General features: G+C 40.4%; 1 protein-coding gene across 1 annotated transcript; it reads right to left on the bottom strand.

Moving 5' to 3' along the window:
- Positions 1-1948: 1948 nt before the first annotated feature.
- Positions 1949-22297, bottom strand: LOC311254091 (histone-lysine N-methyltransferase set-1-like). The gene is made up of 4 exons (XM_084384502.1): positions 22215-22297; positions 20624-20732; positions 18557-18719; positions 1949-3776 (listed from the first exon to the last, which is right to left on the bottom strand). The coding sequence occupies exons 1-4, from the start codon at positions 22242-22244 to the stop codon at positions 3602-3604; spliced, it is 477 nt and encodes a 158-aa protein (XP_084240628.1). The 5' UTR covers positions 22245-22297; the 3' UTR covers positions 1949-3601.
- Positions 22298-22606: the final 309 nt, after the last annotated feature.

Here is a 22606-nt window from a genome sequence, read left to right on the forward strand (position 1 = left end):
AGGTTCTTTGACTTGTGAAGACCCATCTGCACAAATTGAAGCCTGTTTTTAATGTAACTCTTTATCCAATCCAATGCAACCCCTCTGATGCCATACCTCTCCAGTTTTTTAAGTAGCATCCCATGATCAATTGTGTCGAATGCTTTTTTTAGGTCAACAAATATATAGAAGTTAATCTGCCTGATCTGAACCCATACTGACTGTCCATGAATATATTATTTTTTTTAATGAAATTATCCAGTCTTGTAACAAAAAGTTTTTCAATAATTTTTGAGAACTGAGAAAGCAAGGATACAGGTCTATAGTTGGTGAAAAGGTGTTTATCACCATCTTTATACAATTACTTTAGCAACTTTAATTTTATCTGGAAATGTTCCCGTTATGAATGATAAATTACATATATGTGTTAACAGACCCACAATTCCATTTATTTTCTTTAGAAGACTCATATCGATATCATTCTAATCTTTTGACGTTTTACTTATACACTTATTTACAATATCTATAATTTCCTTACTTTTCAGTTCCCAATATGACTGAATTTGGATTTCTCTCCACACATTTTTCCTCAACACATTTCTTCTCGGATTTATTTCTTTGGCCAGATTAGGACCCATCCATTAACAAAAAAACTGTTAAATTTGTCAACCACTTCATTCCTATCAGTAATTGTTATGCCATTGTCCGTAAACAATTCAGGGTAATCTGGTTTGGTTTGTCTTTTTCTAATTATATTATTTAAGGGAATAGTTGTCCAGTCCATCAGCAGGGCAGAGGAGAGCCATTAGCATTGGGCTAAGACAAGCGACAAAAGTAGCTAATTTGGCTAACGTTACATATTTCATGAAAATAACAAATCCCCGAAGCAAAACAACTAATTACCTGTCCAACAGAAAGACAGCAACCTCTGCATCACTTCTGGAAGTGCTACTTTTGGCTGCATTTTCTCTGCCATTGTTCTCTCTTGGTAACTCTGCTGCTTCTTCTTCTGCTGCTGTTTTATGGCTGTTGGCAAACAACTTTAGGTGTGCATTACCGCCACCTTCTGAACTGGAGTGTGGATCTCCTGCTAACTCCATAGCTGTGTCCAAATTCAGGGGCCGCATCCTTCGAAGGCCGGGTCCTTCGGAGAGTCCTTTGACGGTTGCGTCAACCATAGTTAAATTGGACGGTCCAGCCTTCGGCGTATTTCCTGGTTTGCGTCACCAGATGTTCCCGCCCTTACGGTTATGTCATGATTGATGCCGCCCAGGCCCGCGAAAGAATTTTGACTGAATGGATTTTATGGTTTTCTGAACGTCTAACATTTTGAAAGCGAAGGCTTTTATAGCTTTACTTCCAACGGCATAATGCTAATTTATGCCGTATGCTAATGCATTACCAGGGTCACGTATTTTAACTGAAAGTCCGCTGAAGTTTAACATATCTGGCAATGGATGATCAAATGAGTAAAAACCGAGTATAAACCCAGAACTTACATTTAAATGTCAAGTCCGCGCCACTTGATGTCGCCATTGTTCAGTTTTCCCTCTTCTTTTTTGTGACTGAGCAGCGGCGCACAAAGGATCTTGGGATATGGGAGGCCGCGAAGGATAGTAGCGGTCCGTCCTCCAAAAAGCGGGAGAAGCAGGCTGCATTTGTGGGCTGCATTTGGAGGAGCCTTCGAATTTGGACATCCTTCGCGCAGCGTTGTGATTGGCCTTCAAATCCGCACTTTGAAGGATGCTGCCCCTGAATTTGGACACAGCTCATGTGGACTGTGTTGAATATATCCGGCAACGGTTCTTTAAACTCTGACTGAGAGGGAGGGATTGGTCAGAGATTTTACAGGCCTGCAGCTGCCACAGAGGTATGATTTATTTTGTTTATTTTTCTGAACACATTATGTATGGACTACTCTCAGGATGGAAAGGCCATTTCACCCAGTATAACAAAAAGTGTTTCTGAACAGGATTACCAACTATACCTTTAATATATTCCATATACTTTTTACATTGTTTTTATTATTCTCTAATATTTTATTATAATAACCCTTCTTACATACTCTCATAATATTAGTTAATGCCTTTTTGTATTTCTTATATTTAATCTCCGCCTCTTTTGTTCTATATTTTATGAAGTGCCTATACAGAGTATTCTTTTTCTTACAGGCATTTTGCAGTCCCTTAGTCATCCAGGGGTTTTCAGAATACTTATTCTTGTTACATTGTTTGCATATATATATACATATGACAGCTTTTGTCATACTCATTTTTGAATATGTCTAAAAATAATTATCAGTGTCTTCACAAACTTTCCAATCATAATTAATTAAATCATTCCTAAATGCAGCTATAGTTTCCTCAGATCTTACTCTCCTGTATTTAACTTCATTACACCCCCAGTTCCTATTGTAGTTACATTCATGAATCGCAAAGACAGGCAGGTGATCACTAATGTCATTAAATAATAATGCACTAACAGTACTACTCTCCATATTGTTTGTAAAAATATTGTCAATCAGAGTGACAGTGAGATGTTATTCTGGTTGGTTTTGTAATCGTTGGAAATAAACTCATACTATACATTGCTTCCACAAATGCATCCGTCATTTTATGGTTGTTGGGATTCAACAAGGCTATGTTAAAATCCCCACAGACATAATTGACTTTTTTGCTTTTCTTTAGCGAATACCCTTTCCATATTTTCTATAAAGATTTCAATGTTTGAACCAGGTTTCCTATACACACAACTGACAATGACATTTTTCTTTTTTTCCAATACATATTTCAATAGTAACACACTCCATTACATCATCCATGATTACTGACATATTGTCCACAACCTTGAGGCCTTTGTCAACAAATAGAGCCACGTCTCCTCCAGTTTTGCTCCCTCTATTAATGCAATTAAGTTCCTATCCCTGCAAAACAAAATCTGTACCTCTCTCTTCGTCAAGCCATGTTTCTAAGATGGCTATAATGTTAAAAGGCTTTTTGAACTGCATTAGATATTCTTTTGTACTTTGGAAGTTTGCATATAAATTCTACTGTTAAAATGAATAATATTTATCCCATGTTCAACAGTAATATTGTTAAACTGTTTTCTGTATAACAACAGCAACTGGTGTTTGTTTTTAAAAAGATTATGTTCCGGATCTATAACCTGTTCATATTCTATTAAGTTTTGTTCCAAGTTATCACATTGCCTCAATGGGCTTTACAGTCTGTAAAGTGAACGACATCCTCTGTCCTTAGACCCTCGATTCGAGTGAGGAAAAACTTGCCATCTTGATGGGGAAAAAAAAAAAAAAAAGATCCTTTTAACCAGAAAAAAAAGACGACGGAAGAAACCTCAGGGAGAGCCACAGAGGAGGGATCTCTCTTCCAGGACGGACAGTCATGCAATAGATGTCGCATGTACAGAAAGAACAGCAATCACAGTTTACAGGTTGCATTGACAGAAAATCTGATAAAAATTATATATGTAAAGTATGTGGATCCAGGAGACGACTGAGCAGGACAAGGCATCGTCAGGGGGTGCCCGAGCCACACGACCTCCTGTCCACCGTGGTGACCTGGAAGAGGGCAGGCCACACAGGATAATTAGTAGTAGAGAGAGATCAGAATGAGGAGGCCTCAAAATTTACAGGAATACAGTTATAAGGAGATAGCGAAACAAGGAGAGGAACGATCCAACGGAGCCCGGGTGTGACAATCCAGATCTGACAGTATGTGGGGCTGTAGGAGCCAGGAGAGGTAGATGGTCTCTGGGGCCTGAGTTCATCAGAAGGGAGCCTGAATGAAAAGAGTAGGAGGAGAAAGAGGGGGAGAAAGTGACACAGCTTGCACCTTGTGGGAACAGAAAGAAAAACAAGGTTATAGAAATGCAATGTTAATCAGAATAAGCAGATTATTACTCGTCGGCAGGACAATGTGGCGTCTAATACTATAGCTTACTCACTGAGACTGAGTTGACCCACCGAAGAAGCTAGCAGTCGATGTCAAGGACTAATTAAAGGCCAAGTCAGAAAAAGTGAGTTTTGAGTTTAGATTTAAAGGCGTCAATAGAGCCAGATTGTCTAATATCAGCTGGGAGTTTATTCCAGAGGAAGGGGGCCTGATAGGAGAAAGCCCTGCAGCCAGCTGACTTCTTCTTAACCCTGGGAACCATCAGGAGCCCTGAATTTTGAGAGCGTAGTGCACGAGTTGGAGAATACAGTATAATAAGATCTGACATGTACGACGGGGCAAGGCTGTGTACAGTTTTGTATGTCATCAGCAGCACCTTAAAGTCTGATCTCATATGTATTGGGAGCCAGTGCAGTGAGGCTAAGATTGGTGTAATATGATCAAATTTTCTTGTACATGTTAAGACTCTAGCTGCAGCATTTTGAACCATCTGAAGACCTTTAGTGCTCCCATGTTGAAGACCCGAAAATAAGGCATTGCAGTAATCCAGCCTAGACGAAACAAAGGCCGTGGACAGGAAGGACCTAATTTTGGCCATATTGCGCAGGTGGTAAAAAGCGATCTTGGTAATTTCTTTTATGTGCTGATGGAAAGAGAGGCTAGAGTCAAAAGTAACACCTAAATTCTTAACAGTTGAACTTTGATCACGTGACAGTAACTCTCGACAGTTGTGTTATTTCTCAAAGGGGTGTCTCTGTCGAGGGGGAGCAATGACCAGCATCTCAGTTTTATCCGAATTTAGGAGCAGGAAATTTTCTGACATCCAGCTCTTCACGGCACACAGGCAGGTCTCCAATTTGGCGATTTGAGATTTATCATCAGCTTTGATGGGCACATACAGCTGAGTGTCGTCCACATAGTTCCACATAGTGGAAATGTATTCCCTAACTCTGTATTCCCAAACTCCGAGTATGGAACACCATACTTCACATCAGTAAATATCGATGTAGTACTTTTATATATACAATATAACAATATGCCGTGACCTGTGGTGTCAAATGCAGCACTGAGATCTAGTAACAGAAGCACTGAGGTAGAGTCTAAATCTAAATTAAGTAAGTAAGATGTCCTTTACCACTTTAGTAAGGGCAGTTTCGGTGGAGTGACAGGCTCTGAAAGCTGATTGAAAAGGTTCCAGGAGATTGTTATTAGTTAGGTAGCCTGAAAGTTGCTGGGACACAACTCTTTCTAAGATTTTGGAGAAGAAGGGAAGGTTGGATACTGGCCTATAATTATTTAGAGATCCTGGGTCAAGGTGGGGTTTCTTAAGTAGAGGCTTAACCACAGCAGACTTAAAACTAGCAGGGACAACACCTGTCATGAGCGATAAGTTAACAATATTTAACATTGTAGGTCCCAGTGCTGGCCATAGATCCTTAAACAGTTTTGCCAGAAGGGTGTCCAGGATGCAGGTAGTTGGCTTTGAGGATGAGACAATTTTAGACAATATCTCAGGGGAGATATCTTCAAAATTGTTTAGAGCCGGGGCTAACTGAGAATCGGCAGAAGGCTGTTTTATAATCAACTTTGACGAGGAAGCCAGAGATGATGAATTAATTTTGGCTCTAATATCATCAATTTTATTGCAAAAGAAATCTAAGAAATCATTTGCATTAAAGGATGTACAGCTCACAGACTGTGGTTTTTTGATTAAGTTTAGCCACAGTGTCAAAGAGAAATCTAGGATTGTGTTTATTATTGTTTATTAGGCCAGATAAATATGCTGTTCTAGTGGCATTAAGAGCACGCTTGTAATTAAGTACACTATGACAGCATGCAAGATGAAAAACGACTAATTTAGATTTTCGCCATGCACGTTCCATTTTCCTGCAGGCCTGTTTGAGATCTCGGGTTTCATTAGTAAACCAGGGAGAAGATTTCTTTGGTCGTCTTGTCTTGGTAGAGACCGGTGCCACAGAATCGAGGAGAGAAACGATTACCGAGTTAACTTAATTGGTGAATTTTTCCACAGGCTTTGTCGCAATCGCAAAAGGGGCCAGGACCCCAGCCAATTTATCACAGAGTGTCGCTATGATTGCCGGGCTGATATGACGAGAGGTGGAAACATTTGTGTCATTGATACAGGGACAGGCTAATGACGCTTCAAATGTAATAAGAGAGTGGTCCGACACAGCAGAGGAGACGGAAGCAACATTCAGGGCTGACGCATCTAATCCATGGGAAAGAATCAAATCCAGAGTGTTACCACTGGAATGAGTAGGTTCATGAACGAGCTGAGTAAAGCTAGACATATCGAGCAGACCCAAAAAAGCTTTACTTAGAGCAGTGGTTCTCAACTATTTTCTGTCATGCCCCCCCTAGAGGACAGAAATTTTTTCACACCCCCCCTGAATTGAAATATTATTGAGAACCTGATAATAATTATTCATTTATCTGTATAAACCACTGTATGAGTTGCTGGCACCAGCATTCTGCATACAATCACCTGATTATCAAAATAGATTAAAAACATCTGCATCTCATCTCATCTGTTAACATCTGCAACAACTTCAAACAATTTCCAAGTTTAGTTTATTAACTCAATTTGTAACATTTAAACAAGACTGTGATTCTCAAAACAGAGAAAAAAGCGCAAATGATTCACTGGGATGTGCATTTTTATAGACTTAACACATTAACATTCAAAACTTTAAACTGTAAACATTGGTCACTTGTCAGCTTCATCAGCTTATTCCTTTTCAAAAAGGACTTTTTAATTTTTTTTGTGCAACATTTGCAACAATATTGCTTTTTTTTAAACGTTATTTTACTACGCACTGACAAATCTAAACATGTACACACTTATCATCATATGGATGCAGTTAATGTGGGATCCTGACCCACCAAACATCCTGGAAAATGACAAAGTTACATTTTTCTCTTAATTACATAATCACCATCAGTAAACGGGACGCCGTCTGTCACTCGCAGGGAGGGAGGCTGTTTTATGGAGGAAAGATCACTGAAGTCTCGGTCAGTAGGGCTGACTTAGCAGTGATGTTTTTCACCGCGACAAACACTTGCCGAGTTAAAGTTTTTTGCCGGGGACAGACGCCGTTTTTCGGGCAGAAATGTGACGAAGAGTCGGTTGGACCGACAGGCTGACAGACACTTTTCCACATATAATTGCTGTACTTTTTTCCTCATAAGTTGCCAAAGACACGACCAGTTACCACGTTACTGTTGTTTGGTCCTGTAACATTGCTTTGTGGGACATTTCTCTATATTTTATTGAGTGTCGGACCTGTTTAGTTATCACACAGTGAACACCATCAGATCGACAACCCCCCGCTCCCCACCGTCGGCTTATCTGCTCACACTGGTTCGGTTCGCCAATACTGTGCCTCTGATACCTCCGTAGGAGCATCAGAGGCAGAGGGAAATTTCACCCCTCGCCGCATCTGAAACTTTCACACAGAGGCAGATGGGGAGAATTGGCGCAGGATCCCCGCATGCAAACAGCAGTGTGAATGGGGCTACTAATAATGACAGTGGAAAATGAAAATGAAATGAAAGTCCTGACCTGCCTCTCACGCCCCCCCGACACCTCACCGCGCCCCCCACCATTTGAGAAGTACTGACTAGGAGAGTCAGAAGGCTTATTTAAGTGGATATTGAAATCCCCAATAATTAGGATCTTATCTGAACTAGTTACAAGATCTGCAATAAATTCACCGAATTCTTCTAGGAACTGGGAATAAGGCCCTGGAGGTCTGTAGATTACCACCAGGGGAAAGCCTGTTACTACTTGATGGAGATGGTTTTAACACCAGGGCCTCAAAAGAAGTCAATTTAATTTCCTGGTTGGAGCTTAAACTGAAAATAGATAGATGTAGATTAGAGCAACGCCTCCTCCCTGTTTAGAGGCCCGAGCAACATGGGCATAGTTATAATCAGGAGGGGAGGCTTCATTTAATGGCAGAAAAGTATTAGATTTCAGCCATGTTTCACATAAGCCAATCATGTCCAGCTTATGATCAGTAATCAAATCATTAATCAGTAAGGCTTTGGTTGACAGTGATCTAATATTAATAAAGCCAAGGAATTGGAACAAGGTACCTTTTAGTAGTTAGATTTGGCTGCCTATGCAGGTAGGGATGACGGGATGCCGGGATGCCATTGTGATTAGCTTTGGTATTTTATTATGCGAGACTGTGTAAGGTGCTTGCTAAGACATTTCCCCACTGTCAGAGGTGGAGATCAAGATTAAATTATTGTGGTTTATAGGGGTGTCAACATCTACACGTGTAAACGGGTACGCGGATAATAAATCATAACCGTTTAGAAAAGTTTACGCGTCATTTTTCCTCCTCGTTTATTTCTCACCAATATATAGGCCTATAGTATTTTTAGGGGTGATAATGTTGCCTAAAAGCTTCAGATAAAAACATTAACTAACTATACAATTAAATGTTCCCACTAGTGCAGTTATCCGCATACACAATAGATGCATAGGGCACAATGTTCTGTGATATATAAAAAAAACCCGCGGCCACAGCTATTTGTGTTTTTCAGACCCGCGAGACCACTTAAAGGCAAGACAGCTGCTGTGTAGAATAGGCTGCGGAGGACTTGAGAAGAGCGCGGCGCTCATCTTCTCCATGCGCAAATGTCGTCCTGCTGAAAACAAAAACTGTTAGTTTTTTTCGATTGCTAAGATGCATTGGTCGAAACTGAAGCGACATGTTCAAAACTCTTAACACAGTCTGCAAAACAGAAATGCATGTGGGCTTAACTGTCTCACTGCGTTTGGCCTCATTAGAAAGCATATGTTGGAGCCTATTGATTGTTTGTATTAATTATTTGGAAAATGGTATATGGTAATGGTATAAAATAATGCTAATGATAAGGATGACTATTCAGGATATATATTGTACATGAACTATTATTTATGATCGTTTTGCTGCTCAGGTCCCTCCTCCTAGTCAGGCCATCCTCCTCCTGTGATTAGGGAGAGAGGACAGCTGGTTTGTGCTTTTGTCTGTTTTTTGTGTTGAAGGAGTGAGGAGTGAAACAGTTTATCAACCACTAAATTACGTTTTTTATTTGCTCATTGTCTGAAGTCAACCCGGAGAATATTTCTGTTTATGTAAATAAATTCAAAACTTTTTGTTGAAACTGGAAACATCTCCGCGAGTGCTTATTATTAAGTGAGTCGTGGACCTCCTCCTCAGAAACTAGGGTTTTTTTTACCTTTTTTGAATGCAAGGAAGGAAAGTGGAAAGTCGGCGGATCACTCGCCGACAGATGAAGAAAGCAGCCGGCGGGCCGTGACTAAAATCAGCTGATCGACTCTATGAACGAATGCGCCGTTGCGCTACAAAGAAACAATCGAACACTATGGAAGGCAAAGTTGTGGATTGTGGATGTGGATTGCAATAAAACGGGGACGTTGGAATGATGTTTAAGAATGAACTTAACGGAAATTAAAGGAATTTGTGTGGTTATTTGTGATGATGTCTGACACACCTGAGACCGCAACTGAGTCTGAGGACATGTTGAAATCGCGCATTGCTTCGCGCAGAGGCAGATTGGGAGCATGCACGAGGAGGACAAATGAAATAAAGGCTTTGATGACTGACGTTGGAAATGTTGATAAAGTCAATGACACATTTGAAGCGTTTAAAGGAGCTGTGGATGAATTTAAAAATGCTCACAAATCTGTGCAAGAGCTCTTATCAGAGGAGGAAAAGGAAAATGATTATTATGACTGGTATGAACCCAGAATAACTAACCTGAATTACTTCATGAAAGATGTTGAAACATGGAAAAGAGAAATTGCACAATCAAAAGTTGGACCACTGGACAGCATATCAAATGTGTCACACAAATCAAAGTCTTCCACTTCCACTGGATCATCAACCTCCAGATCTTCCTCAGTCTCCTCAGAGTTAAAAAAGGCCAAAGCGGAACAAGCTGCTGTGATGGCTCGAGCTGCTGCATTGAAAGAAAAACACACTTTGCAACTGGAGGAAACAAAACTGAAATCAAAGATGGAGCAAATGGAGCTGGAAGCAGACCTCGCAGCATCAACTGCTAAAATAAAAATCCTTCAAAGTGATGAGGTGGATCAGGAAGCTCTGGGTGATGGCATGAAGGAGTATTATGACTCTCACCATGAACCAGAAACAATGGAGAGCAATGTAGAATTTGCACAGTTAGGTGCAATACCCAAAACTCCACTTCACCAAACCATCTTAAGTCTCCACAGACCTCCACCTACAAGGGGTACCAACACACCAGAAAATAAACCTCAAAACAAGAATTTAACTGAAAAACATAAAAACGAAACTGCAAATCATAATCACACCATAACTAATGCTGCTCATGATAACTTGGATGTGGTTATTCAAAGACAAAGACAAATGACTTAGCAGAACTCATTGTCTCACAGCAAAACCTGTCTGTTACCTGCAAGAGAGATTTCTGTGTTTGATGGTAACCCATTGGCATATCAGTCTTTTATCCATGCATTTGAACACTTGGATTGAAGACAAGACTAAAAATAATCAGGACAGACTCTACTATCTTGAGCAGTTTATCTCTGGTTTACCAAGAGACTTGCACATGGATGGGAGCAGGGGCTATAGTGAAGCAAGACACCTCTTAAAAGAGCACTTTGGGAATGAAATGAAAGTTTCTGGAGCTTACCTGGAAAAAGCCTTGAACTGGACAGCGATTAAAGCCGAGGATGGGAAAACGCTGCATGCATATGCAATGTATTTGAGAGCATGTTGTAATGTAATGCAAGATTTACAGTATTTAGAGGAACTCGAGATCCCATCAAACCTAAGGCGAATAGCATCCAAACTACCCTACAAACTCCGGGAAAGGTGGCGAACCACAGCCTATGAGACACAACAGAGAACTGGCAGGAGAATCAGATTTCAGCACCTTGTGGATTTTGTGGAAAAACATTCTAAGATGCTTTTGGATCCGTTGTTCGGGGACATTCAAGACCAAATGACAACAAAAAAGTCTATCCCAAGAAGTAAAAATGAACCAAAATTAATAAGAGGCAAAAACAGCAGCTTCGCTACTTCAGTAGCAGTGAATACAGAGAAAGCAGGATGCGCTGTAAAACGCACTCTGATCGACCGCCCACAATTCAAAACACAGTCACATGACAACAAGGTTGAATTCTTAAGAAGCCATGGATACTGCTTTGGTTGCCTACTAAAAGGTCATCTAAGCAAAAAAGAAGATTAATGTGTCAAGTTTGTCAAATGAAACATCCTACTGTACTTCATATTCAAAGTGCAAAAGGCCCAAAACAGGAAAATCAACCAAAAGCCACTGCTGAGACAGAAGATAACCCCATAAGCAGTGCTCGTTTCAGCAGGTGATGGAACTGGGGCCGGGAGAGACTGTGCACTTGCGATTGTTCCAGTCAGAGTTAAGGTGGCAAAAGGGAGCAGGTATATTCAGACCTATGCCTTCCTCGATCCAGGCAGCACAGCAACATTTTGCACAGAAAATCTAATGAACCTGTTGAATGCGAAAGGACGCAAAACAGAGATACTTTTGCGAACAATGGGACAGGAAAACCCTGCAGGGACCTATGAGGTCAGAGGACTGGAGGTGGGAGACTTGGAGGGCTGCACATATCTGGACCTGCCGAAAGTTTACACGCAGAACAAAATCCCTGTCTCAAAGGAAAACATAATCACAGAAGCTGATTTGGAGAGGTGGCCTTATCTCAGTTAAAGGAAATTGAGGCAGACATTGAACTCCTCATTGGGACTGATGTTCCTCGAGCAATGGAGCCATGGAAAATAATAAACAGTCATGATAATGGACCATATGCAGTCCAAACCTTACTGGGATGGGTGGTAACTGGACCACTCAGTGTTAATAGTCCTGCAGAACGTGCTGGGCCCATTGCAGTGTCAAGTAACAGAATCTCTGTTGTCGAGTTGAAGGATCTACTCATCAGACAATATAACCAGGATTTCTCTGAGAACATGTATGAGGAGAAAATTGAGATGTCAGTTGAGGATAAACGTTTTATGGAGATTGATTCCAGCTCAGCATTCCTTAAAGATGGCCACTGTCATTTACCACTGCCTTTCAGGGATAAAGACAAGGTCATGCCTGATAACTATGATACGGTAAAGGAACGCACACTGCACCTTATGAAAAAATTTAAGAAGGATAAGACGTATGCCGAGGAATACACCTCCTTCATGGAGGACATTCTCAAAAAGGGTTATGGAGAGAAGGTTCCACCTCAGCAGCTTCGCAGAGGGGATGGACGGGTCTGGTATATCCCACATGATGGCATCTACCACAAGCGAAAACTCAAACTGAGGGTGGTGTTTGACTGTACATCCTCATTTCAAGGAACGTCTCTGAATAAGGAGCTCCTCCAAGGTCCAGACTTAACAAACGCCCTCATCGGAGTGCTATTAAGGTTTCGCCAAGAACAAACTGCAGTTATGGCAGACATTGAGGCAATGTTTTATCAAGTACATGTTGATGAAAAGGACAGAGACTTTCTGAGGTTTTTGTGGTGGCCAGAGGGTGATATCAGCAAACCGCTTGATGTTTACAGGATGAAAGTTCACCTCTTTGGCGCTGTATCATCCCCGAGCATTGCTAATTTTGCCCTGCGTCAAACTGCTGATGACAACCAGAAGCATTACTCTGATGAAGTTATGAAAACCATCAAAACTAACTTATGTGGGTGATTGCCTCCGATCTGTGGCAACAGCAGACCGAGCCATAAAGCTTGTCAAAGATCTCACTAAAGCCTGCGATCAGTGAGGTTTCACATTGACAAAATGGGTCAGCAATAACTGTGAGGTGTTAGCAAGCATTCCTGAGCATCACAGAGCAAAGGCAGTCAAGGAACTGGACCTGGGTAAAGAAAAGCTGAAAGAACAAATCACAGTCGAGCCTGCACTTGGAATCCACTGGAACACCCACAGTGACACCTTCAGCTTTAAAGAAACTGTCAACAGCCGGCCTGCAACCAGAAGAGGTATACTCTCCACAGTAAGTTCAGTTTATGACCCATTAGGTTTTCTCTCTCCTTTCATCCTGAAAGCCAAACAACTACTGCAAGAGCTCTGCAAATCCAGGTATGGATGGGATCAAGTTATTCCACAGGAATTTGCAATGCCCTGGCAGAGATGGATCGGGGAATTAATTCAGTTACGTGGGTTTCAAGCAGCAAGATGTATAAAGCCTGAGAACTACGACCCAGTGGCGACCGCTGAGCTGCATCACTTCTGCGATGCAAGTGAGTCAGGTTATGGTACAGTAAGCTACCTTAGACTAACAAATCACCAAGGCAAAATCCATATCTCCTTTATATTTGGAAAAGCCAGACTCTCACCTCTCAAGCAGATCACCATACCCAGGCTTGAACTCACTGCAGCAACATTGGCTGTAAAAGTGGATCGGATGCTGAGGAAGGAGCTGCATTTACCACTCACAGATTCAACTTTCTGGACAGATAGTACACCTGTATTGAAGTATATTCACAATCAAACAAAGAGATTTCATACATTTGTATCCAACAGAGTTGCAATGATCCATGATCTCTCTCACACAAGCCAGTGGAGATACATAAATTCAAGAGACAATCCAGCTGACGACGCATCACGAGGATTGCACGTGGAATCTTTCTTAAGATCAAGATGGCTGAGAGGTCCTGAATACCTGGTCAGAGGAAAAAAAGACATGGCCAAAGATCACACAAGGTCTAGGAGAGATATCAGCAAATGACCCTGAGGTGAAAAAGGAGGTCACAGTTAACAGTGTGGAAAAGGAGATCACAGTTAACTGTGAGGATTGAAAACCAACATCCGATATGCACATTAATCAAGTATCACTCATCATGGAACCGACTTCAGAGGTCTGTAGCCTGGATATTGAAGGTGAAAAAACTACTTAAATTGCTAAGTCAGCTAAGAAGGAGTCAGACACACTGCCTGGTGAGTCAGCTATCCACCTGGAGATGGCAAACTTCCTAACCACAGACTCATGCATAAATGCTATACGCAGATTCATCTGCAGGAGAGGAGCAGTTATAAGTATCAGGACGGACTGTGGGACAAACTTTGTCGGGGCCCAAAGGGAACTACAAGAAGCTTTGAAAGAGCTGAATCATCAGAAGATTCAAAACACCCTTTTAACAGAGGGAGTAAAATGGACTTAACCCTCCTTTGTGAGCCCACCACGGCGGAGTCTGGGAAAGACTGATCAGACTAGTCAAAAAGATCCTCACATCTGTTCTAAAACAACAAACGCTGGACGATGAAACTCTATCAACAGCACTGTGTGAGGTAGAAGCCATCCTGAATGACCGACCGATAACTACAGTGTCAAGTGAACCCAATGATTTGGAACCACCAACCCCAAACCATTTGCTCCAACTGAAAGCGAAACAACTATGCCACCAGGAGATCATTATTCAAGGAAGAGGTGGAGACAAGCACAGTACCTTACAGATCTCTTCTGGAGATGGTGGACAAAAGAGTATCTTCCTCTCATGCAAGAAAGAAGTAAGTGGAAGAGCATAAAAAGGAACTTGAGTCCTGGAGATCTGGTCATCATTGTTGATAACGCAGCACCAAGGAACTCATGGATTATGGGCCGTGTTGTAAAGACATTTCCAGATGCCAAGGGCTGTGTGAGAAGTGTTTTGGTTAAAACCAAAAGCAGTGCGATTCAACGACCAATAGATAAGCTCTGTCTTCTAATGGAGGCAGCAGGATAAATGGAGAGAGGCCGTGATTTTCCAGCCTTCACTATGGACCGTTTCAGATATTCTGACACGATTATGAACTTTGAGAAGACAGATAGTCATCATCAAGTAACTGAATGGACTTTGAATTTAAAGAGCATAATTAATTTCCCTTGTGTAATTGTTCTATTTTGGCTCCTTTTGAATCTTATTTATGTAATTGTTTTGCTAAAGCCAACAATTAGGGGCCGGGATGTTGGAGCCTATTGATTCTTTGTATTAATTATTTGGAAAATGGTATATGGTAATGGTATAAAATAATGCTAATGATAAGGATGACTATTCAGGATATATATTGTACATGAACTATTATTTATGATCGTTTTGCTGCTCAGGTCCCTCCTCCTAGTCAGGCCATCCTCCTCCTGTGATTAGGGAGAGAGGACAGCTGGTTTGTGCTTTTGTCTGTTTTTTGTGTTGAAGGAGTGAGGAGTGAAACAGTTTATCAACCACTAAATTACGTTTTTTATTTGCTCATTGTCTGAAGTCAACCCGGAGAATATTTCTGTTTATGTAAATAAATTCAAAACTTTTTGTTGAAACTGGAAACATCTCCGCGAGTGCTTATTATTTAGTGAGTCGTGGACCTCCTCCTCAGAAACTACTCTGACCTTTTTTGAATGCAAGAGTAGCCATAACAGCATATACAAAAGGAGTGGCTTCTGATTCTTTTTCCTGTGCAAGTATGGATCAAAGAGCAGCGGGCAAAGTTGGTAGAGAGAGAAGAGCAGCCAGGAGAGGAAGGAGTTTAGTTTTATCTCTTACTGTAATTTGTATTCTACCCCTGGAATTCTGAGATTCTGCATTATTCTGTTTACGTAATCTTTATTTTTTGTATGGTCCTGAAGTACTTATGCAAAAGCACAAATGTTCTTGAATAAATCTCTGCATTCCTGATTCAGTGTTGTTGCAATATATTACAGCATATACTATAATTTAGAACCATTAAAGTGCAAAAGATCCTATATAAAATACTGATTTACCTGACAAAAATCATTCAAACTTGAAATATAAGATGTATTTGATGTAATGTTCTTTGTTGTTAGTATTTTGCCGTTCCGTTTGTTAAGAGTGATTGTGTGTGTTGTGAGACACACTTTTGGGCATGAGATTAACTGTTGAGCTGAGCTGCAAGATGGAAATGCAGACTGTGTTAAGAGTTTTGAACACGTCGCTTCAGTTTCGACCAATGCTCCTTAGCAATCGAAAAAAAATTGTAATGGCTTTTTATTTTAGCCTTTATTGTTACGTGTTGTTGTATACATTATATTGTTGGTTGGTGTTCTGTGTCGGCTTTTTACGACCTGATCACATATCCTCGCGTCTAAAGAGGAGGAAAAAAACATCCCCCCCCCCCCCCCCCCCCGACAGTTTTAGTGAATAATTGTGAGATTCCCCCTCTACTTTTTTAGCTTTGTGGATATAAAGGTGAAGTTTTTTCCTCTCACTTCAGCATACTTTGGCTTCTTTTTTAGTTTCTTTCTATCGCCAATTCCAGATTACTTTTACTATGAGACGTATTAAAATTCAGAGGCAGCTTCCGTTGCGAGAGAGGGATGCAGTTTGAACTATAAGTTTAAAAACAAATTGTACAACTGTGAGAAATAGTTAAAACAATGATTAAAGAAGAAGGTTAAACCTTTTTCAGCTTTCACTCACGTTTTCTTTTCTGTCAAAATGATAGATTTTATTTTCAACTCATTTTACTTTCTGTCATAAGTAGGCCTAAGCCTTAAAATGTTAAATGAAGCTCTGTGATTTATCTGTTATGTTGGCTTTAATTTAGTACCTATTTGAAATAGGTCTACAAGAATCAAATCAAATCAAATTTTATTTGTATAGGCCAAATTCACAAATCACAGTTTGCCTCAGAGGGCTTTACAATCTGTACAGAGACGACACCCTCTGTCCTTCGACCCTCGATTCGAGTGAGGAAAAAGCTCTTTTAACAGGGTTAAGAATAACAGAATAACGTTGAATAAACGTTTTTGTCTGATAACTACTGGAATGGCTTTGATTTAATGGGATTAGGAGGCGGTTGAATGGAGGCAACTGCGATAGAAAGAGATCATAAATCTCAGACGTGTAACCGGGTACACGTCGGTTAGAAGCCCCGCGCATATTTAGAGCATGATTCAATGAGAGAGTGGCGGGGGAAGGTGACAGTCTCAATGTTGCAAACTAGGGTATCAGTCTGGTACTCTGCACTACAATACCATGTTAACTAGACTCCACACCAGCATTGACTGTATCGCTAGCAGGCTCTCTAGTCACCTGTGACCTGCCAAATGCTACATCCCTGATGTCAAACCTGCATCAAACACCTGTCTATATTGCTAGACAAAGCAGCAGCGCCGACTCCAGTAGGATGAAGGCCATCTGCTCTCAGACCACACAACCAGTGGCTTGCTCCCGCGCCTTCCACGCCGCGACCGAGCAGGGACAAATTCCACAGCAGCTGCCGACGAGACTAAGCTAGTGCTAAGGCTAGCAGGCCTGCTATCAGGCCTGGGGCTAACACTATCTGCAGTGCCCGTGTTTCTAACTGAGAGAAGCTGTTCTAGCTCACGGACACGTCTCTCTAATAGAGACACCCTATCTGCAACTGCAGAACAGTCAGCACAAGCCATCGTAACACTTGTTTGTCGAGGCTGTGTCGACTGCGGTGAAAGGCAAAAAGCAGTGAGCTAGGCTAAGCCTAGGAAGCTAACCGGGCAGTAACAGACTACCCAGTAACAGAAAAGCGGTTCGACAAAGTACGTACAAGTTATAAAGTCTAACGTTAGCTGCAGTACAAAACCAGTTTGACTATGAAATACTCAGAAATCGAAGAAAAACAGCCAAGATGGATAGAGAAAGAGAGAGACACAGTAAACAACAGCTTTCGATCTCACAGAAGTCCCGGTATGCGTCACAGGCAGCGTAAATATACTACTCTTACTCAGGAATTTCTCAGATTAGAGGTTGGGAAGAGCTAAGAGTGAAATGTAAACAGGAAGAAGACCTGGAGTGTAATTTTGAAGAAGGGGATCATTGTGTACTAGTAGTCAGTGTTTTTCTTTTAACTCTAGACATAAAATTACACAATACAATCTTATTCATAGAACATACTATACCCCTGACAGACTACATAAAATGTCTATAGTCAAAGTGCTTAATGATATTACAGGACTAACCATCCCCGCAGAGCTAAGAGTAATTCTCCTTGGTGACACATCTATGTTGAAAGTCAATAAAAACCAACTCAAATTTATTAGAATTGCCCTTATTACAGCCAACAAATGTATAGCTATGCATTGGAAAGATGTATTAGCATCATGCATACCAGGTGAAAAGACTATGTATAATTTGAAGGGTAAACCTGGAGAGTTCCAAAAGATCTGGGGTGGTTTTCTACCATATGTGGACACGGAGTCCACAATACAGTAATCCTCTTATATTTAAACAATGTCATGTGATTGTTAAACATGCTTATTCATCATTTGGTGCTGTTTCTAGCTTTATTTTTTATTTGTCTTAATTTTTTTTTCTACCTCTCCCTGCCATTTAATCCCTCTCTGCAACAGTTGTGTTTTAGGCTATATATGTTTGTTTGTTTGTTTCTTTCTTTCTTTCTTTTATGATATACTGAAGGCTTGTATTTATTCTTACTAATCTGACTTGGTACACACTCTGTAGGAATGTATGGTCGGACCTGTGGGGATGGGCTGATCTGGTACCTATTTGTCATATTGTTGTACATTGCCCTTTCATTCAGCTCTAGGGTTGTTAAAAAATCTAATAAAGATATTGTTGAAGAAAAAATTTAACAATGTATATAACTATAAAGCAGTATAGTAACTGAAACTCTTACCACCATGTTTTCCCTCTCCACTTGAATGCAAACAAAAATGTAGAGCATGAGGGGTGGTAAGAGCTTCTTCCCCTCTGGGCTTCGTCATCATCAATCAAATCTCCACTGCATTCAACTACAAAGTATCCTTTGCAGAATGAAACTCGGGTGAATAAACCACGTCCTGTAAGAAAAAAATTAAGGACAAAAAAAACAAATTATGTCCACTACAATTGTTTTTTGATCTGTAGCTAAATGTATAAAAACACACACTGTAGATAAAGAACGAGAATTTATGAAAAAGTGGTAGTGGTGTGCTCATGCCCTGTCTTTATACTGTCAAACTAAATAAAATGCTGGAGCTCTTAAAGAATAGGGTCAACATGAGAAAAAAAAGCAATGGAGCAGGACAAAAATACTTGAGTTGGATTTAAATGCCTCTGTTCAAAACATGGCTACTTATGGAACGATAAAACACTGCCCTGTTTCAACCTAAAAGGCATTCATCAGGGTACAAAATGGTGAACAGAGGGCAAAAATGTTTATAACCTTGGTAAGGGGGGCCACCTAATCCTGACTGAGTGAATACCAGAGGTGGGAATTGTGGAGTCATCACATCATCTCCATGCCCTGTATTTGTTCTTTTCATGCACTAAACCAGCTGAGTCCAATCAGCACAGCTCTTCAGCCAGGAAGGTGAGCTAATTAGTGAATGCACCCGGTTCAGTGACTGAGCAGAACAAATACATGGCATGGAGATGACTTGATGACTCCACAATTCCCACCTCTGGTGAATACAGGAGGCTGACATCAGGACATCCCAATACAAGTCACGTTTAAGACGACACGCCTCCCCCACATGTTCTTCCTGTACAGTACATCCTACACTTATAAGAAATACCCAAACATTAAATTGCATCCATTATTATATCCATCACAAGAACACATTCCTGTACCTTGCCATGTTTTGAATAAAGGATTTTAAATCCATTTTTATCATTTTTATCTTCCACTTCCTGCTTTTTCCCTTTTCAACATTTAAGTTCACTTCATGGCTGCATGATTGAGATGTGCTGCCAACTGCCAGCTATTAAGGTGACCCTGCTGGTATACGGTTCAGCCACGCAGCTGCTGCTGAGGTGATACATGCAGGCAGTGCATCACCTCAGCAGAGGGAGGAGGACAGGATGAATGGCTGTTACTGTATGACGTCTGTATTCTGTATCCTTTCTAAACTTTACTCAATATTACGATTTCAAGAATATGTATTTATTTTACCGACATTTTGACTAATTTCTAGTGATATATTAGTTTATATAGTGGTTTTTCCTGCTGTTAGCTTTACTGTTGCTGCTCTAGAAACAACATAATGTAACATAAAAATTAATAAAAAATTATCATCATCTGTTTCTGAATCTATTCTTGGAAAAAGAAAATAGTAAGCAAAAGAACTGATAAGGAGTATATGTACTGATAAGAAATGTATCACCACTTGTCCATCTATACATCTAGATAGACAGCCAGATAAACAATAACACATTTAACACTAACAACAATAACATTTATTCTCAGCAACAGGCTGCTCCTCCCTAAGTGCAAAACAAACAGACTCAAAGACTCCTTTGTCCCACGAGCCATCAAACTCTATAACTCTGCACTTGGTGGGAGGGGGAGGAGTAGCAGGAGAGTGGGGAAGGTGCATTCAACATGACCTGAACACCTAGATCTGTAGTGCTGTAAATGTGCAGTAACTACAATAACTGTACAATATCTCTGTGCAATAACAACAATAACTGTGCAATATCTACTGTGCAATGTACCATTTTTCTTATATTATTATATTTATTATATTTTTGTATTTATATATTTATACTTGCACTGTACCTGTCCTACACACAACTGTGCTCTTTTTGTGCTTTTACTTCTACTTTTTGTCTATTTGAACTCTGTGTGCTTTTCTTTTCTTTTTACTTTTTTACTGTACTGTCGGTCTTTGTGATGCTGCTGGAACCTCAATTTCCCTGAGGGAACCTTCCCAAGGGATAAATAAAGTACAATCTAATCTAATCTAATCTAACACCATCTTACCTTTCACTGCATTGATGTACTTCACCTCCAATCTCCATGTTTTGTCAGTCTTTAAAACAACATGGTGACAGGCATCTTTAAGAAGACTGATCCTTGGTGGCATTTCAAACTGCAAAGAAATTAATAAAAAATGAGATAGCTTAGGCATCACTTCTAGTTAAATTAGATTACAGGGTTTTAAACAATATGTTACCTGAGTAACATATGGACTCTTCCCCTTAGCAAACTGAGAAACAGGAAGTGCAAACATTCAATTTTTACCATCTCTCTCCACCTGCCACTTTTGAAGCATTTAAACTGATGACGAGACTCAAACAACAGAGTACTTGGTCTTCTGTTCTTTTAATTGTGCTATGCCAACTCAATTTCTGTTAAATCCAACCTAAACTTAGTTGTGAAATATTGAGTTTATTGTGTAATGAAATCAATCAGTACAGTCGAGTCTAGATCAGGGTAAACCTTTTCAGACGCACCTTCCAACAATCGCCCAGTAGTCTATCTTAATTAATCCAAAGCAATTTATTGCGATCCCAAACGAACTCCATAAATCAGGATGCACAATTCCAAACGATCAACCAATGGATAATCAACAAATGAAACGAAACTGATAGTAAACTGATGGTATTCGGTGGTTAAAAAACTGTACGATCACCCCGTCCATGTCCAAGGGAAATCACTTCCTGCTTTCCCGTTTAAACACACCTGACAATTAATCATCAAGCCACAGATGATACCATAAGCAAACCATAGGGGGAACAATCATTTCAACTAACCAAGGCATAACACTGTTTCATGAAAATATGTAGCCTACAATAATATAATAATTCTAAACATAAAAATAAAACGCATAAATACCAGTATTCAAACAGAAACATTTCATATATGAGCAATATGGCTCCAACAGTAGGTTCCCTAAATCCTTCATTTAACATATTGCTCGTTTATTATTTTCTTCTATGATATAAAGATATATATTCTCTGAATTTGATTTCCACTGGCATGATTTAGGTTACACGTCCACTACGTTTTTAAGTAATATTCCAAGCAAAACCTGGCTTGCTACACTGCTTAATAACTATAACCAACCAACATTAAAATCGTTCGAAATTAACTGCGCCTTGTCTGAAAAGCATGGCTCTAAAAACTTTGCCTGCTTCAACATGGTTGGATTATCGTCGCCCACATAAGCATGACTTCAGGTTAAATTTGGATCGAGTCAAGTGCATTGTGCTGCGAAACCAATCACCCATCCCCCCACACCAGGTGTGATGGACTCGATGAATATGGCCGCTATACTCCTACCCTGGCACAGATAAAAAAGAAAAATAAATAAGATAACTGACACCCGAACATGCAAATGACCTTAATTTTAACGAGTCAGTCCACCATGGTACCCGAAAACTCTGATAACTGTCTTAATTAGCTGACTGTTAACTCTAGCAAGTGCTAATTAGTGATACACCTGTGTTCGGCTAGCGACCCTTAAACAAGAAAGCCGACAGTTTTAGTAAATAAATAAATGACTACACAACGCATCAAACTGTCATGGCATTACGCTACTGTATATCTCAAGAAAATACTGAATACTTACTGAACACGCCGCTTGTTTACCCTGTTTCATCGACTTCAGCGGTGGCACGGAGCTGTTGCTGTGGCTCGGAGTTGTTACGCTGGCGGTTGTATGACAGCCAACTTCCGGTCAGATTTCACATTAAAAGCATACCGGCGGAAGTCACAATGTAATGGCGATTTAACGAAGGAAAGGTAACGTGCTACTCAGCAAATTAAATGAATAATATTTTTTTATTCAAAGAAACTTCTTCCAGTTGACCCGCATGCCTTTGGGTGAACACTAGTTGAGATTTAATGAGCTTTCTTCAACAGTGGTTTTCTCTTTGCCACTCTACAATAAAGCTTTGACTGATGAAGAACCCAGGCAACAGTTGTTGTATACCGAATTTTCAGCTTTCCCCCATTTCTGAA

Source organism: Pagrus pagrus (assembly GCF_965226575.1).
Source record: "Pagrus pagrus genome assembly, contig: HAP1_SCAFFOLD_293, whole genome shotgun sequence".
In the NCBI taxonomy this organism is placed as follows: domain Eukaryota; kingdom Metazoa; phylum Chordata; class Actinopteri; order Spariformes; family Sparidae; genus Pagrus; species Pagrus pagrus.

Coding starts and splice junctions, on each gene's coding strand:
- LOC311254091 (XM_084384502.1), bottom strand. CDS start 22,244: ATGAAACAGGGTAAACAAGCGGCGTGTTCA. Junction 18,720..20,623: donor GTACATCAATGCAGTGAAAG/GTAAGATGGTGT, acceptor TTTTTCTTACAG/GACGTGGTTTATTCACCCGA. Junction 3,777..18,556: donor TGGAGAGGGAAAACATGGTG/GTAAGAGTTTCA, acceptor CTTTTCATTCAG/GCTCCCTTCTGATGAACTCA.